The following is a 17,442-nucleotide window of genomic DNA, read 5'->3' on the forward strand; positions in this document are numbered from 1 at the left end:
CTATTATCCCCAGTATCTTCTGTCGTTTGTAATGTTGTCACCCTCCCCTTCAAGATCTAGTTTAAAGCTCTCCTGATCAGGTTCTTGAGATGCTTAGCAAACACATTCTTAACAACTGCTGTGAGGTGCAGCCCATCTCTGGCCAAAAATCCTTTCTCAGACCATGATCCAAGAAGCCAAACCCTTCTATAGCCATGCAAAAGGCAGGGATGAGGAAGTCGGCCATTGTTGGTCCCAGAAAGGAAAGGTGGCAGAATCAGTCGCATGCCCAGACACAAAACTGGGTAGGTGGGAGGGAGAAATGAGCTTGGCTGGAAGAAACAAGAAACTTGGACAGCTAACTGCAGGAAAAGATCCCAGGAGCATGAATTCATTTCCCGCTTGGCCAGACTTTCACTCGTTCTACAGGGTTTCACCTTCTTGGGGCACTTTCAGGCTGTTGCTATTTTTGGGTAGGATTTAATCATGTCGGCATATTCAGGTTGTACAATTAAAGTTGATCTGGAGCTCTTGTGCAACAAACCACTTCTCTCCTAAATCAAACAATTTGCCGTAAGAAAGATGTACCGGGAAGTCTGGAATAGCAATTACTTGATGCAACATTGTCTAACCTCCCCACAAACAGATCAGAATGAATGCTTCAGTAGCAGTCACCAATATCTAACCTCCCCACAAACCCACACCATACTTTAAGAACACATTAAAAAAACAACACTGCTTTTTACAAAGATTCATGGGAACTGTAGTTTGTTAAAGGCAGCTCGGTGAACTATGGTTCCCCGGATTGTTTGGGGAAGTCATGTGCTTTAAGTGTGGGTGGCACCTTCGTGCTAACAAATCAAGATAAACACTCAATAAACAGGTGATCTAGAACGAAGCTTTATAGTTTTTTTTAATGAAATATTGTGCTTTGATGCGTTTTCCCTCAAACCAGTTTTGATCTGAGTTGAGACAATGAATGACCTAGCTGCTTTTTAAGCTGGTGATGCCCGGTATTAGATCTGCTAACTGGTTTTTGAGGCATATAGCTATGGATATTGTGGCTGATTTACGCTTCTGCCTCTTCTTTAGCTTTTCTTTGGTTTTATGTTATTGATGAATTTCTGAAACAGTTGTACTGTATTAGCAAGTCAGATCAGCTAGATAAGGTTTGCAAGAGCTGAACTGCCTAATCAACACATCTTCAAATATCCCAAGGGCTGTCACATGGAAGAGGGAGCAAGCTTGTTTTCTCCTGCTCTGGAGGGAAGGATCTGAACCAATGGCTTCAAGTTACAAGAAAGGAGATTCCAACTAAACATCAGGAAGAACTATCTGACAGTAAGATCTGTTTGACAGTGGAACAGATTCCTTTGGAAGGTTGTGGACTTTCCTTCCTTGGAGGTTTTTAAGCAGAGGTTGGATGACCACCTGTCAGGGATACTTGAGCTGAGATTCCTGCACTCAGCTCAAGGGGGTTGGACTAGATGACCCTCAGGGTCCCTTCCAACTCTACCATTCAATGTTTCTATGATTCTAACGCTTGCCAGACCTTCTTCTCCCTTGCAAGTTAAGATGAGCTATGCAAAAACCAAGTTGTCCTGTCAAAATTGGATCTCTTCATGGAGTCCCCTGATTGTTAATCTAATGCAGGGTTTTTCAGCCAGAATTCTGTGGGCACCTTAAAAGGTTACACAAGAAGTTTACAGTCTCTTACTTCAGGCACTTCATATTCCCCTCTTCTCCTGGCCATCCCCTGTGCCCCAACAGTGCTTCCAGGCACCCTGTTTACTCAGCACTCATTTTGCACAAAATTTGTGGGAAGCATAGAAGACATTGACCTTTTATTGAGGATTCATTCTGGTATTTGGGGAGCAGTTGTACAGAGCTGCATCAAGGCAGTGTTAACCCACACTTTCCAGTGGATTCTCCTCATCACCTTCCTTATGGGAAAAAGTTTGGTGTGTGTATGTGTTGCTGCCCTAGACTTAATTCCAATAGCAACTTAATAGTGTCACCTGAATTTTCTGGTACGTAACTGAATCACACCCAGAAATAGCAGTGGCCTGGAAGTGCCTGGTAGACCAGTTCAGTCTTGTGATATGTCTTCGAATCTTCCATTCTTCAGGGCTGAATATACAAATCCAGTCTCAATTTGTGAGTAGTGTGAAAGGCAGGGTATACCTTGTGTTTTATGAATTTATTACCCGTTTCTACATAGTTTTTCATCAAGGACTGCTTATCCCCATAAGAACTGACCCAGACCTTGCTATCATCATCCAGTCTGGAGGCTGGCAACATGAAAACGGGGCTTTTCTGCAATGGCTTCCCACTTGTGGGATGTTCTCCCCAGGAGGCTTGTCGTTATATATGTTTAAGTGACATGCAAAACATTCCTCTTTTTCCGGGCCTTTGGCCAATTAAGCAATCTATGGTCTTTTAATCTCTCTCTCTCTCTCTCTCTCTCTCTCTCTCTCTCTCTCTCTCTCTCTCTCTCTCTGTGTGTGTGTGTGTGTAGCCAAAGAAGTGTAGGATTTGTCTGTCTGTCTGTTTGTTCCAATAGTATGTTTTTTTTTTTTTAACCAAGAAAGGTGGTGTGAAATTGTATTACTACAGTCATACCCCGGGTTGTGCACACCCCGGGTTGCGGACGTTTGAGTTAAGAACGCCCGCAACCCGGAAGCGTTTCCGGAGCGTGCGGGACCCCCGGATGCGCAGAACGCTTCTGCACATTTTGCGCATGCGCAGAAGCACTCAAATCATGCTACTTCCAGGTTTTTTCTTTTTTCTTTTGGCGTTCGTGTTAAGCACGCCCGTGTTACGTAGTGTGATCCGAAAAGCATCTTGTGCGTAACATGGGGTACCACTGTACTACTACTACTACTACTACTACTACTATGACAACTACCTGGTAGTAGGAAGGGTATGGGACTGGGGCTTTTCAGGATATCACAACATGTGACGTGGGGTTTTTGACTAAGAAAGAGTTGAAAACCACCATTCTGAGGCCTCTTGTACCTGTTCTCTTTTAGGATGACAGCAAGGAGACCGATGGCAGCCTCCTGGGTGATCCAGGCCAGACTCCCCCCGGGAGGAAGGAGAACGTGAAATGGCAGAAGCCACGGCTCACCCGCAAGGCTCTGATGAAATGTTGCTTGGTGAAGTGGATCCTCTCCAGCACTGCTCCCCAGGGGTCAGGTAAGGAGTGCAATGGAAACGCCTGCTCTCTTTCAATTTTTAAATTTATTTTCAAGAATAATATCTAGGTACAGAATAATAAAAATGTCATCAATCTCAGAGAGTTGGAAGGAACCCTGAGGATCATCTGGTCTAACCCCCTGCAGCGCAGGAATGTGCAGCTGTCCCATACAGGGATCAAACCTGCAACCTTGGCATTATCAGCAACACACACTAACCAACTGTGCTATAAGGCCAGGAAAACTGTTTACATGTCAAGATATAAAAGCACAAAATTGCCAGTAAGTGGCATGAACAAGATGGTAATACAGTATTAAACCATAAATACATAGTATGAGGGAGGATGCTGTGGGTTGTGTTCCTTATTAACATAGCTAATAAAAGAGCTCCAAGTTGAAGTAAATATGTCTGTCTTCAAAGTGCCACATAAAACTCTTGATTTTGGGGTTGGTTTTCTAGAAATGAGATATACCACACTTTCCACTGTGAAAGAGTAGGTCCAGTTGTGTCCCTCCAGTGTTTAGCAATCGTTAGTCTAGCTGCCATATTCGATGTTTGTCAGAGATGTCTAGGTTGCTATCAACAGAAAGGTCTGAGAGCAGTAGCGTGCAGTCAATGGAATAGGGAGACCAGGCTAGTCCCCAAAATGTTCTCGTTAAATCAGAGTGATAAAGGAAAGCTTCTGCCCGGCTTAGGCAGAGAGGTGTGGTGCTTATGTGCATGACATTGTCACACACACGACATTGCCCTCGCCAGCTGTCGCTTCCGGCCCTAACTGTTCCCCTATGAAAAAATTCACTGCACGCCACTGTTTGAGAGCACCAATTGTGGATTCATAATTAAATTTAGGGCTATAATTTTCCAAATTTCATCAAAAATGGAAATGTCACGTGGCCTAGAGCTCCCTAGGCTGAGGAGGTTACTGGTTTGATCTCTGGCAAGTCCAAGTGTGGCTAGGAATGGCCCCCATCTGATACCCTGCCAGCAGTGGCGAAGCAGCATGCTCTGGCACTGGGGGCGGAGAGCAGGTGGGGGCCTGGCTGGCACGCATCCTGGGGGGGGGGCAAGGTTTGCGTCCCGGGGCGTGGCACATCGCCCGTGGGGGCGTGAAGTGCGTCCTGGAGGCATAGCGCCTGGCGCGGTGCGGGGGGGGGGTGCACAGCGCGTGTCTGGAGGCGGCTACAATGTTACCCCTCCCCGATGGTGCCGGGGGCAGGGCACTCCCCCCGCCCCCCGTTCCTCTGCCAGTGCCTGCCAGTCAGTGAATAGACAATGCAACAGGCACCCACTGTCTGCACTTTCCAGAAACATTTTTGTTCTTCCAGCTCTGGAAGGCTTGGTCTCTACCACAGTGACTGCTTCTTAGTGTTTTAGTTTTCTTTTAAATGTATTTGCTGCTTCTGTGTTCATGGTGGTTTAGAAGGCTAACAATAACAATAACAACACCAAGCTAGAAAATACTGAGCTAAGTGGACCAACAGTGTGGCTCAGTTTAAGGCATCTCGCTGTGTTCCTCTGAGAGCTTGAGGGTCAATTCTCTGGGCAGTAAAAGCTGCCTCTCTAATTTTTTTGGTGCCTCTGCTGCCCTTGCTCCTGGGTTTTGAATAGGACAATACTGTACACAGAAATGTAATTGGCAAAGCTCTGCCCATTAGGCCAAGCAGACCCTTCACAGTTGTTTAAAGGCAGAGCCAGAGAGCAGAACGGAGAGAGCTGGGGCTGCGAGGGTGATCTTTCGAGCTGAAGTTCAGATCATGGGCCTCACCCAGGGACTGAATGTTTTTCTTGAGCATTTCTCATCTCACCAGAGAATGGCTGGTTCGGCTGTCATTCTTCTGCCAAAGAAGCTGCAGGGTTGGGTGCTGGGTGGGGAGTGATGAACACACATTCTGTTCCTTTGGTGGACACCCAGGGCACTTCCAGATGAGGGTCCATATCACAAATGGCTCGTTCAGATTTGCTTTTTCTGTGTGCGCAATTGGCACGAGAGCTTGCACATGTTTCCCAGGCATTCTGCTGTTTCCTGTCCAGTGAATGGGGCTTGATGGAACGTTTTGCTCTGGTCCTTCTCCTTAATCGCTAACCGGAATATTTGGCCAGCTAACTCAACCTGTGAAGAGCAAGATTTTGCCACAGCTATAGCTGGCTTCGTTCTCGAAGCGACTGGCATGAGTTTGGCCAAACTGCGGGAGGCAGTGGAGGATAGGGGTGCCTGGCGTGCTCTGGTCCACGGGGTCACGAAGAGTCGGACACGACTGAACGACTGAACAACGACAACATAGCTGGCTTCCAGGAGGGAAGTCTATTTATTTGGAAGGGGCTGTTACTGGCAGATTGCCGCTGGTGGGTCAGTCCCAAGTGGGCTGGCTCAAAAGGGGAACCATCCTTTTGTGTTTCCTTCCCTTTTGGGGTATGCGGAGGGCAAAGGCACCCCCATTGTTGATTGGCTGTGGGTAGGCTTCCTCCTAAATGACAGTGGAGATGTGTGAATTTGCCCAGCTTCCAAGTGAGAGGGAGAATGTTGGGAAGCTTCTTCTGCCTTCAGAAACACAAATCAGCTCACGGATATACTGTATATCCAGTGTGATTAGTGGGTCTTTTGTGGCTTTGCTATTTTTGTTTTGATTGATTCATATAATATTCCTTTTGCAGTTTATCGCTTTGGCAGCCTTTGAACCAAAAAGCGGTCCATAAATAGACCATCACATTACATTGCATAACATATTCTCCCCCACACTCTTCAATAGTTCTTCCAGTTCCAGGGATGTGCACGGGTATTCCTGTACTTGTGTGCACACCTAAAAAAAATAATTCATGTGTGCAGCAGCAAACTTACCAGCAAAATAGAGGCTTGTGCTTTTTTTGAAGGAATGGAAATGCAACATCTGTTTCTTTTTGGGTTTAAAAAAATATTAGTAGTAGTAGTAGTAGTAGTAAATAATAATAATAATAATAATAATAATAATAATAATAATAATAATAATAATAATACTGTTGTCTTACACAAGAACTCTGTGTTAATTTGTTGATGTTTCTGAAGTCAAAATGTATGTACCGTGATGATGGCTTGTGAGGTCAACTCCAAGATCTAGGTAAAGATCTTGACATTATCTGGATTTGCCTTCTGAAATTCAGGGTGCCTGAACCTGGCAGTTGGTGGTATTTGGTAAATGGGTAGTTTGGGCTACTGGAAGCAAAATGGTGCTCAGCTGAGGAGCAAATGGTTTTAGTGGGTGTGCCAAGAGTGATCACTCACCAAAACAACGTGACAAATTACCCACCAAAAGGATGCACTAAGAAAACTCCCCACCAGCCAGCTGCTATGGCAGATTTATAAGTTTTTACTTTTCAGAGTTTGTTTTTTGTTTTTGCAGAAAGGGAAAATCCAGCTTTAATTTGGGGGGGGGGTGCAATACAGGCTGGCATTTGGGTGTTAGCAATGTTGTGTGAATGCCGTGAAGAACCCGAATGCAGCACTCCTTCCAGAACAAACCCCTTTCTGGAAGCCCCTTCAAAAGAACTTCACTTTCGTTTTGTACCCAAAGAAGGGACTAGGGACCTATTGTTGGGTCACTGGCTCCCTCTAGTGGCAAACATACAGTTTACTGTCTGAACTACTGTTTTAGCAAAGGATTGTCACGCTGATGCAGCAACCTAACAAATCTGACTTAGGAGATCCAAGTCTGCCCAGTGTACCTAGGGGTTGCCACCTTTTTAGCTGGCCCTATTCTGGTGCCTTTAGTGTTGCCATGCCACTCAGACATTTGGCAGCTGAAGCTTTTTCTGTCATTCAAGGGGGATAGTTTCACTTGCGGAAGTCCTCTGTTTGTGTCAGCTTATTGCCAAACTCAGGGGTCAGCAGACTTTTTCAGCAGGGGGCCGCTCCACTGTCCCTCAGACCTTCTGGGGGGGCTGGACTATATTTTGAAAAAAATAATAATAATGAACGAATTCCTATGCCCCACAAATAACCCAGAGATGCATTTTAAATAAAAGCACACATTCTACTCATGTAAAAACAAGCTGATTCCTGAAAGATCTGCGGGCCGGATTTAGAAGGCGATTGGGCTGGATCTGGCCCCCGGGTCTCAGTTTGCCTACCCATGGTCAAACTAAATGGGTACAGTACAGCCAGTTTTAAAATAAAAGAAAGGAAGCCAGCTGCATCCTGAACTATGACGCTCCACCTCTATTTGTTCCCAGGTCAAATAATTTGTCTACTGTAGAAAATGTCCCCAACGTCCCAGCAGCTGGAATGCAAGAGTGATGTAGCCCTGTATCTTCCAGCTTCAGCTTTGTCACAAAGACCTGGTCTATGGAGGGCTGGCCATGTCATTTGGCAGAATGAGGAAGCCACCTTGGGCGGCAGAAGCAGAGGGGTAGGACGTAGACAGACCTGGGGGGACGGGAAGGACATGGCCTGCCAAGCTAGCCTGATGCACTCGGGTGCCGTGAGGGATGCTGCCTCACCAACAGGGAAGGCACCATCTCTTGTATTTTGCCTCAGGCACCAACATGCTTTGAGCTGGCCCTCGATATAGCGAACAACTGTACTAGCTCATTTGTGGAGCATCTGCTTCGAACGCAGAAGGTCCTGGCTTTATTTATTTTATTTATTGCGTTTATATCCCACCTTTTTGTCCAAGGAGCACAAGATGGCATACATGGCTCCCCCGCTTCCCAGTTAATCCCCACAACAACCCTGGGAGGAAGGTTAGGCCGAGAGGCAGCGACCGGCCCAGAGCCACCCAGCGAGCTCCATGGCTGAGTGGGGATCTGAACCCTGCTCTCCCTGGTCCTAGCCTGACACTCTCTAACCGCTGCAAGACTGCTGGCTCTCAAAGGTTCAGTCATTGTGGGGGTTGGCTTGAGGATCAGGACTGGAAGACTGGAACAGCCCCTGCCCCCCAGTTCTTGCTTACATTACTCTGCAAAGGTCTATACTTAGTGGTGACCTACATGTAAAAGACAGCAACATCCTGGTGTGATCTGGTGTGGTCCAAACAGGTTTTGGCCTTAGCTTGGGTCAGATTCCAGGGACAGTGATGGCTTTGTGTGCACTTCTCCAGCCACTGCAACTCCACACCATCTCCAGGAAGGGCTGGCAGAGAGGCATCCTAGTCTGAAACCCTGGAGGGCCACTGCCAGTCAGTGCAGGCTGTACTGAACTAGATGGGCCCATGGTATTACAATTCAAGAAGCAAAATGAACCCCTGTGTTGCAGCTCAACCAAGAACCAACAAACAAGGCAACACGAGACCCAGAGCGAAAGCGACATATCAGTTCTAGAAAAACTCTGTTATGCCAATGATATACAATAGCATCAAATACAATCGAGCAGAATAGCAAAGTTTGAAAAAAAATTGTAGCATGGATGGAACAGTAGGTCATGTAATGTTCCAACGAGGCTGAAGTGGACGGAGACTGGACAGCGATTCAGGATAAGGTGCACTGTTTTGATGTTACTTCTTCAGCAAATTCATAGGTAACTGAAATTTTAGACCCTCCTCAGCAGTGTTTACATATACTTATGAGCACTGTTCCTTGAAATATCTTCCACCATATGAGAAGGGTCTAAAATTTCAGTTACCTATGACTTTGCTGAAGAAGTAACATCAAAACAGTGCACCTTATCCGGAATGTCTCTTGATCCACATTCTTGATGGTTGTGGCTACAATGCATATTGGGTATAACACTGAAAATTAGCATTTTAAATCAGCATTGTTGATATGGAATTTGCTGATGGAAAGGATTGTTTTTATTTATTTATTTATTTTGTCTAAATCATGGTCTCTTGTTTAAAAAGGCGAAACACCCCCAGGGCAGTTTGAATGAGCTCATGGTGCCCAGGGGGGTGCGCAGGCACGCCAGAGGGGGTGTGCGGGTGCATGCCAGGGTGTGTTCTTGTGCCCGGTTGCAGGGTGTGGAGGGTGAAGGAGCTGCTGTGACACCCCAGCCCTTGCCGCTGACCCCACCGGAGTGACCCTGCCCTGCACCAGAGCCAAGCAGAGCTGTGCTGCGCCGCCTGCCCGCCCTCTCTCACTTGATGGGCACAAACTAGGCACCCCCAATGTAGCACCCCAAGCACGGACCGGTGCTCATCTCAGCAACACCAGGAGAGGAGCGCTGGGCCAGGGCGTGGTGGGGGCGCCTGCATGAGGGCGCCTGCTTTGCACCCCCTCAAAAATCCGTGCCCAGGCCCACGGCCCCTCTGGCACCCCCATGCTATGCCCCTGCAAGCTGTTATCAATCAGGGCACTGGGATCAACTTGCCATTCCTCAGCAGCAGCCATAGGAGCCAACTCCTGGGGCCAAGGAATCTTCGGCCCTCCCAATAAAATATTTGAGCTCCCTCCCCCAAGTTGATGGGCATTGCCATTCAAATGGTGTGTGTGCACTATGTCAGGTGACCAATTAGGCAGGGTGGGGCTTACCTGCCCCCCAGATTTTGTTCAAGTTGGCACCCCTGGCAGCAACTCGCCTTTGACAGCCTGGCTGAGTTGGTTGTAGTGGTGTCTCCAAACTGCCAGGCCAGTCTGTAAGTGTGACTTCGCACTGGCCCAGTTCAACAGTGACTGTGATCCACACAGTTTAACACAACTGAAACTGGAGATTTGGGTTATAATAACAATAACAACAACAATAATAATTTATTATTTATACCCCCGCCCATCTGGCTGGGTTTCCCCATATTGCTGCCTCAGGTATAGAAATGAGTGTGATTTATTGGGTGGATTTTGCACATGCCTTTTAGAAACTAACAGGACAAACACTGTATCTGAAGCTCTGACACAGCCTTCTTGGAAATGCATCATGACCCGGAGTGCTAAAGCCATTATGCACACTCAGATGGCTGTGAGTAGCATAATCTGCATATCAGATTATGCTAATATATCATATATCAGGAATATTGCTGCTGCTTGCGAGCTGCAGGTGATGAGCAGGCTGAGCTTACTCCACAATATTCTTATTCAGAAATTGCTAATCTTCAATTGTAGAAAATAATAAAATGGAATCAGACCAACAACAACAACAACAACTTTAGTATGCTATACTTAGGAACCACCCAAGGTTACAAAACAAAATGAGTTGTGCTTCTTTTAGACTTGCCTGCTGATTTCCGGTCCTTTAATATTTTATTGTCGTGTTTGCAACCTTGAGGTCTCAAAACTTACTTTAAAGAGAAAGCCCAGCCCCCATTTGTGGCCTTGAAATTGTATGCCTCCCATTCTCAGTCATCTGAAATCCTGCAAGATCTCTAGGCAAAGGCACCCATGGTTAACACTTTCAGTAGGAGAGGGAATCCCTGACTGTAAAAACAACATGTTTTTTCACTGAGAAATAAACCAGCCAACTTTTATTACAGTTTGCAAACCTAATCTGAAACCCAGATTGTGGCTTTCAGGAGAGCATGTTCCATCAACCCACCTGCGTATTTTCTGCACTGGCCTTGCCAACCTGGTGCCCTTCTAATGTATGGGACTACAACTCCCATCAGCCCCCACCAGCACTGCCGTATGATGCTGAGGCTGCTGGGAGCATGGCCATGTTGGCTGTGGCTGATGGGAACTGTGGTCCAAAACATCTGGCGGGCACCAGGTTTTATCTTGTATCTGCCTTCTCTCGATCAAATACCTTTCAGCAGGGTTCTCCCTCTTTCTTTTTCCTGCCCTCCTGTAGTCCTGCTACTGGCATTCTGAGCCCAGAACTTTAGCCGGTGAAGCTTTTTCCATCAGTGACCTCCATGCCAGGAAAAAAACACACCGTTCCAGTGAGGCCTCCTGCCTTCAGGACCAGCCTGGCCTCTCGGCTGATGCTCCCAGGGTTGTTTTTCAGAGTTGAAGAACCCCAGCTCCAGCTTTTCCTCCTTGCTGGTGTCCAATAACACAGGGGGAAGCAGGAATGGTCTGGTGCTGAGCTCTGTCACTGATACGCCTCCCTGGGGGATTGGGATTTGTGGACACAGCATTTCCTAGCGTGAGCTGTAAACCAAGGGAGGTGGCGGCGGGGAATGGTCTGAGACATCACCTGCAAGGGAGGAGAGGAGGCTGGTTCTGCACTTGAACGGAGAAGCAACTCGAGCCTGGCCAGTTCAGAGCGTGTATAAGAGGGGAGAGACCACATTAAGAGCCTTCAACAGGTGGTAGCCTTAACCTGCGGTTGCTGCTCTAGGCCTGAGAAATCAATGTGGCTCAGGCAGGGCCAAGTTTAGGTGACAAGCCTTCAAGGTTTGTCATTGCCCAAAGTGTGTTGCATGAAGGAATGGGACTCTTTGGGTGGGATGGGGGAGTTCCTGGAGCAAGCTTCATAAGCCTGGTGCCTTCCAGATGTTTTGGACTACAATTCCCATCACTCCCAGCCACAGCGGCCATGTGATGCTCTGGCTGATGAAAGCACAGCTGTACTGGCTATGGCTGATGGGAGTTGTCCTCTGAACATCTGGAGTGCCACAGGTTCCCCGTCCCTCATCCAAGTCTTACACGTGCACCATGTCATATCTTGGCTACAGCAGCATTTCAGATACCAAAATAAAATGGTTGCAAATGGGCTCCACGCTCGGCCACCCCCCCCCCCGCTGCCTTACCTCCGCTGGCTGTCCACTGCCTCTGTGACAAAGGCCTTCGCCTCCACTGCGAGGCCTCCATTGAGGCCCACGGCAGCCCCAGGCGTACTTCCGGAGGTGTGGCCCAGCTTCTGAAAGTACATCTGCGGCTGCAGGGCGGCTCAATGGAGACCTCACGGTGGAGGTGTTGGCTGAGTTGCCGCAGAGGCCTTGACCTACAGTTCAAGGTGGTCTGGTACTCATTTGTAGGCGGGGGGGGGCAGTGGTGTTGGGGCATGCTGCACTGAGCGCCCATCTTCGAGAAGAGGCCTCCTCTGCCCCCTCAATTTTGCAGGGCTCAGCCCCCTGTTTACAAATATTGCAGGGGTCGAGGCCCCAAACAGCCCCATAGAGACGGTGCCTATGATGTGCTAGTATTGGCAGAATGCAGAGCTTGGCAGCAGTCACAAGGTGGGTTAAACATGCCCAATTGCACTGAAAAGTCAACAGGGTGGGTCTGAACTTAAAAGAACAAGAGCAAATCACTACGAATCTATTGCTGGGAAATGCTTGGAAGTCACCCATGGAAATCAGAAGGGCCTGAGCACAGGAGGGTGCTGTGAGTATTAATTAGAAAATTGAAAGTTCCTTCCGGTGAGCACAAAGCACCCATTCCCAGATGAGGCCACCTACAGCCTCTCTGCAGGAGTCCTTGCTCTGCACTTGCCGCCTTCCAGTCAGCCCCCTCGATTGTGAGTACATTATTCTACATCCCTCTGCCTCGGGTGTGTGACCACATCATTCATTCGCTGCCTAATGCATCTCTCACAGTGTGTTAGTGAACCTTCTCAGGAGCAAAGGGTGTGGTGTCAGTGTCCCCTAGGTCCCAGAGATATGGGAAGTGTGAGTGTAACACATCAAACTCTGTGGAGGCCCCTAGTCAGTTGAAATCGGGGGGGGGGGTTGACTCACAAATTATCTCCTAATACTTGCAAATGTACTAGGATCTGGCATCGGCAGAAACTTGCGGCCCACTAACTCGCAGTAAGCTCCGTGCCTGGAGGTTTCTTGTGTGCATGCTGTAGAGGGATAGCATTTGACTTAGAATGCTTGATTGTAATTTTCTTTCAAGATTGAATCAATGTTATTTTGACCTGGTGTTGCGGAGCCCCTAAAAGGCATGGGGCCCAGAGGCTTGTGCCTCCTCTGCCTATTTGGTAATCCAGCCCTGGTGTAACAGGAAGAAAAGAAGCAACTGTGTGGATCTTTTTAAAGCAGGGAAAAGATGCAGAGGAGAGGATCTGGATTGGGACCCTGGTAAGATTTAGGGGGCTTTAACCAGTTGTCCCCACTGTGGTCCTTAGCTGGATCAGGGCCCTGGGCCTGCCCTTTGCATTGGAAGGAAAGTTCCCCTTTACACCAGTGGAAGTGCCTTTGTTGTTTACTAAGCAAATACCCATAGATGACGCCATTGTAAATTGCGTGAACAGAGTCCCCTCTCGTTTGGGCCTAAGTTCACTTATTTAGCAAAGCATGGGATACTCCCACCTTTAGATCTCAGGAAACAGGGATTTATGTCCCCCCGCCCTCAACAACTTTTTAGGGCAATCCTGTGCGTATTTCGTCAGAAGTGAGCCCCACTGTGTTCCACGGGCTTTCCTCCTTTTCCCTATTGTAAGAGGCATAGGACACTGACTTTTCCTTTCCATCCAAGAACCGTGGGCAGGAACCAGGAGTTCCTGCCATTGCTGCCCTTGGGTGCAGAACCTGTCCATCCACTGCCTGATCCTGCTTGCATTTGGTAGATGGAGGGCTGGACATCATGGCAGGCGTGGAGTCCTTGCAGGTGTTAGTGCCCAAATAGTGGGAATGTGGGGGAGGGGGGCTGGCTGGGGCCAGATCCAGACCTGGGGTGAACATTCTCCACTCTTGTGCGGTCAGCTGCTTCAGTGGATCATTTACCCTGACATGGAACAAGGCAGCTTTGTCTGCTGTATGAAGTTAATTAATATCTTTATTACGGTTGTAGACCAGCAAAATAAAAATAAAACGGTAATACACAGTATAAAAAATTCTTAAATATCGTCTTTTAACAATGCTGTATGAAGTGTAGTGGTTACTAGCATGGTGGGCTGTGGCGAGTGTTAGAGGAGGGGTAATAGCTCTGGTGGGGGACACGTCATGCTCCTTCTGGGGTGGGGATGTGCACCTTTGGTCCCCACTATGTACTCAGCTCTCACCTGTGGCTCCTAGAAGCTGTCAGCCTGCTACAGTGGCCACAGCCTGGGAAACAGCTTCAACTAACCAGCTAAACCAGGTAGCTGATGGGTCTCAAACCCTCTGCAAATTAGGGGCTTCACCTGCATGCAAAGACAGGCTCCAGCGGATTGAGCGGACAAGACCAATACTGCATTCAATGGTCAAGAAGGCAGTTTCTGCATGTGCTGTAGAGGAAAGTGAGGGGCAGGTGGGGCTCTTTAACCTGGGAAGGTAGCCCGTCTAGAAGAAGAAAGACTATGTTCCTAAACCCAGAGGCGTACCAAGCTGCTTGGCTGCTGGGGGTGGCAAGCCAAGCAGCACCCCCCAGGGGCGGGGCCTCGCTCCGTAGCGTATGTGTCATGACATCATGATGCATGCACTACAGAGCGCAGCCTGGGCAGACTGCGCATGTCTGGCTGCTCGTGCGGAAGGGCTGCCAGGCAGCGGCTTGGGAGTCGCACTCACGGGGGGTGGGGGTGGCGCAGAGTGTCACCCTCCCCAGGCTGGAACCCGGGGTGGGCCGCCCCCAACGCCCCGCCCTCGCTACGCCACTGCCTAAACCTAGGCTAAGGAATAAGCCCTAAGGCAGTTGGATGGCACCATGTTACTCCTCCTTTTGGCAACTCCTGCAGCCAAGATGGTGCCAGGTGTCTTGCTCTGCTTTCCTTTGGACCACATCAGAGAGGTTGGGGGGGTGGGTTGTTGTCTGGGCTGCCCAGGACCTGCAGGCACACTGCTGAGCCGAGAAGGCATTGCTGGGGGTGCCACCACAATGATTTAGAATGGAAGGCAAGAGTCGAGGGGCACCATATTATGGTGTTGCACAGGGTGCTGCTGAATTTTGAAAGCCCAAAGTCTGCCACTGCATTTGGCTGGCCACTGTGAGAACAGGATGCTGCCCCTTTTGGATCCTCCCCAGGTCACATCTGCTTCAAAGACCACACCCCTTGCCAGCTGCTCTGCGTCTTAGAACTGAGATAGTGCCTCTGTCTTCCCTGGATGGAGGTGTGTGTGTGTGTGTGTGTGTGTGTGTGCATAGAACAAGGTGAGAACAGGATCCTGGGTAGATGGGCTCCCTCTGGCCAGATCCAGCAACCGGGCTCCTCCCATGCATTCCCACATGGCCAGGTGACACATGGCTGAGTCAGGCAAAAAAGCAGACGACCACTGAATATTGAGAGGCTCAGGAGGAAGGGAATGAGCCTGGCTGAGGAGATTGGCGTCCCCAGTTCAAGAATCGTAGCTGATCCTCAAGCGGCTGGAGGAAGTGGCACAAGAGAACGATGAGTGCAGAAAAATAGTTGTGCCAGCTTACAGGACTCTGAGGGTTAAAATGCATGGATAATCTTTTTATCGCTCTCTCTCTTGTCTCTTCCCCCTTCTCCCTGGAGACCACAGGGGTTGAGTTTGAGTTACTGGTAAGCGGATCCTAGTTGAAGCAGGAAAGCAGGGATTCAGGGGCTCGGCAGGCACTCCAGGCGGACGAGGCTGACCCCACTACTGATGGGAGTGACGGCTGCCCAGATCGTGCCCCCCAAGAGCCCCTGGCCACAGAGAACAGCCAGAGAGGGGGAGGAGAAGAAGGCTGGACTCCACAGAAAGAGAAAGGAGTTTGTGGACTCCTGCAATCAGGTTAGAAAGTGAGTGAATCATAAGTCGAGGGGAGGGTGGGAGAGAGGGGAGATGGAGAGCAGCCAGCGAGAGAAAATCCAAATTTGGAAGCGGCCTGCCTTGAGAGGCCAGGAGATCCAGAGAGGCAGTCAAGCGGAGGAAGAGGCAAAGCGTATGCAGGTGGAGAGGGGAGCAGGGTCAGTGCAGCAAGAGGCAGGCGCCCTGCTCTCTCCCAAGGCAGCCCCAGCAACTTTGCAAGTCAGGGGAGCCCAAGGCAGAGGAGGGGAGGCCAGCCTGGTAGCAGCGGAGAGGCTGGAGCACAACGGGATGCCCCTCAATGGAGAGGCAAAGGCATCAGCGTCGTCAGGGAAGCCTGTGCGCTACCTGGAGGTGCGCCTCAAGATCCGCGACTACCGGCACACTTGCAAGAAGCAGCTCTACAACCTCATCAGCTGCTTCGTCCGCTTCATCTCAGGCAACCTGTCATCCGAAGGTAAGCCCAGGGGTCTGCCAGCAGCTTGGAGAGGCAGCTGAGGTCACCAGTTGGGCTTGCTCCGTGGCGGTAGTTACTTCCCTGGATGGTTCCAAGATGTGCTTAGAGAAGTAGATTAATTTTTGCGGAAGATGTTTGAGCCCTCTTTTAGGCCCATGCTGTGGCCAAAGGGACCTTGCCCTCTAGGGAATTCTTTATGACAGCCTTCGCCAACCTGGCGCCCTGCAGATGCTTTGGACCACAGCTGCTATCAGCCACAGGACTGCGTGGCTGATGGGAGTTTCCTTCTAAAACAGCTGGAGTGCAGCAGGTTGGTGCTGGATGCTGAAGTGTTGGCTATAGACAGTTTCCACTCTGTGGCCCATCTTGTTTTCCTCTCTTTGCATACTTTCCCCTTAGCGGGTACTTAGACATCGTGGCTGCTTCTTCTCCCTGACCCCAGATGTGGAAACAGCCGGCACTTCTGAACCACATGGAATGTTACTTTTTAAAAAAGCGCCAGACCTTTGTTACCCACAAGAGAGGTTTCTGCAACAATAGTTGGCACTTCCAAAAGGAAAAAAATAAGTGGTGGGTTCTGGTGGCCCCCAGGTCACAGGGTGGTGTTTTTCAGGAAACTGGTAGATTTCCAGCTTGAGGGCGAGAGAGAGAGACAGAGAGAGAGAGACAGAGAGAGAGAGAGAGAGAGAGAGAGACTCTGTTTCGGAGAGAATAGGTCATCTCCGGTGAAAGTTTCGTGTTTCTTGCCTGGGTGTTGTACAGGCAGGAGTGTGTGACGTTGAAGATCAAATGAAAGTGATGTTGCTAGAATGACAAGGTATAATGTTAATTAATCCTGGACACCGGCCTTTGCCCAGATGCCTGCTGGTGGGATGAGTTCCTCATAAAGGAGAAGCCTGCTGGTTCACGCACATCCCTGTTCCTCCCTTGAGCTCTGCACATGTGGCAGCTGTCTGGCTGGGGGACTGGCAGCAGAATGTATGAACTGGCTCAACTGGAAAGAATTACTCTTCATTCGGTTTTCCTTTCTCCCCGCCTTCTGTATTTCAGTATCACACCCACCAGAATATTATAGTCTCAAAAGATATAAGCTTCCATGCCCTTCAGTCTGCCTTTGGTGAGTTGAATTGGGCTGCGCAGCTGTAGTTGATTAATCTACTGGAGAAATTGCCGAAAGTTTGGAAAGAACCCTCTGGCCTTTTCACACTTTCTTCACACTGGCCTTTTCATGTTTCCTGCTGCCAGGGTGCCCATGCGTCTTGTTTTTCAGAATGGGGTCCTCAACCGGAGGGCAGTCCACTCCAAGTACGGCTTAAGTGGTTGCATCCAATGTGACAGAAGCCAACTTCCACTTGGGCA

At 49.1% G+C, this 17,442-nt stretch overlaps 1 protein-coding gene across 6 annotated transcripts in view; it reads left to right on the top strand.

Annotated features, from left to right (window-relative positions):
• The window catches only part of KCNIP3 (potassium voltage-gated channel interacting protein 3), a 112,806-nt gene that overhangs the window by 27,247 nt on the left and 68,117 nt on the right, over positions 1-17,442 (top strand). For 3 of the 6 annotated variants that reach the window (XM_033159043.1, XM_033159044.1, XM_033159042.1), the window contains exon 2: positions 3,012-3,177. In XM_033159043.1, coding sequence (XP_033014934.1) covers positions 3,012-3,177 — 166 coding nt within the window. Of the gene's footprint in view, positions 1-3,011; positions 3,178-15,339; positions 16,084-17,442 lie in introns of those variants that run through there. The other 3 variants (XM_033159041.1, XM_033159040.1, XM_033159039.1) reach the window with 3 other exon arrangements.

This window comes from Lacerta agilis, chromosome 8 (assembly GCF_009819535.1).
Source record: "Lacerta agilis isolate rLacAgi1 chromosome 8, rLacAgi1.pri, whole genome shotgun sequence".
NCBI classification, from domain to species: Eukaryota; Metazoa; Chordata; class Lepidosauria; order Squamata; family Lacertidae; genus Lacerta; species Lacerta agilis.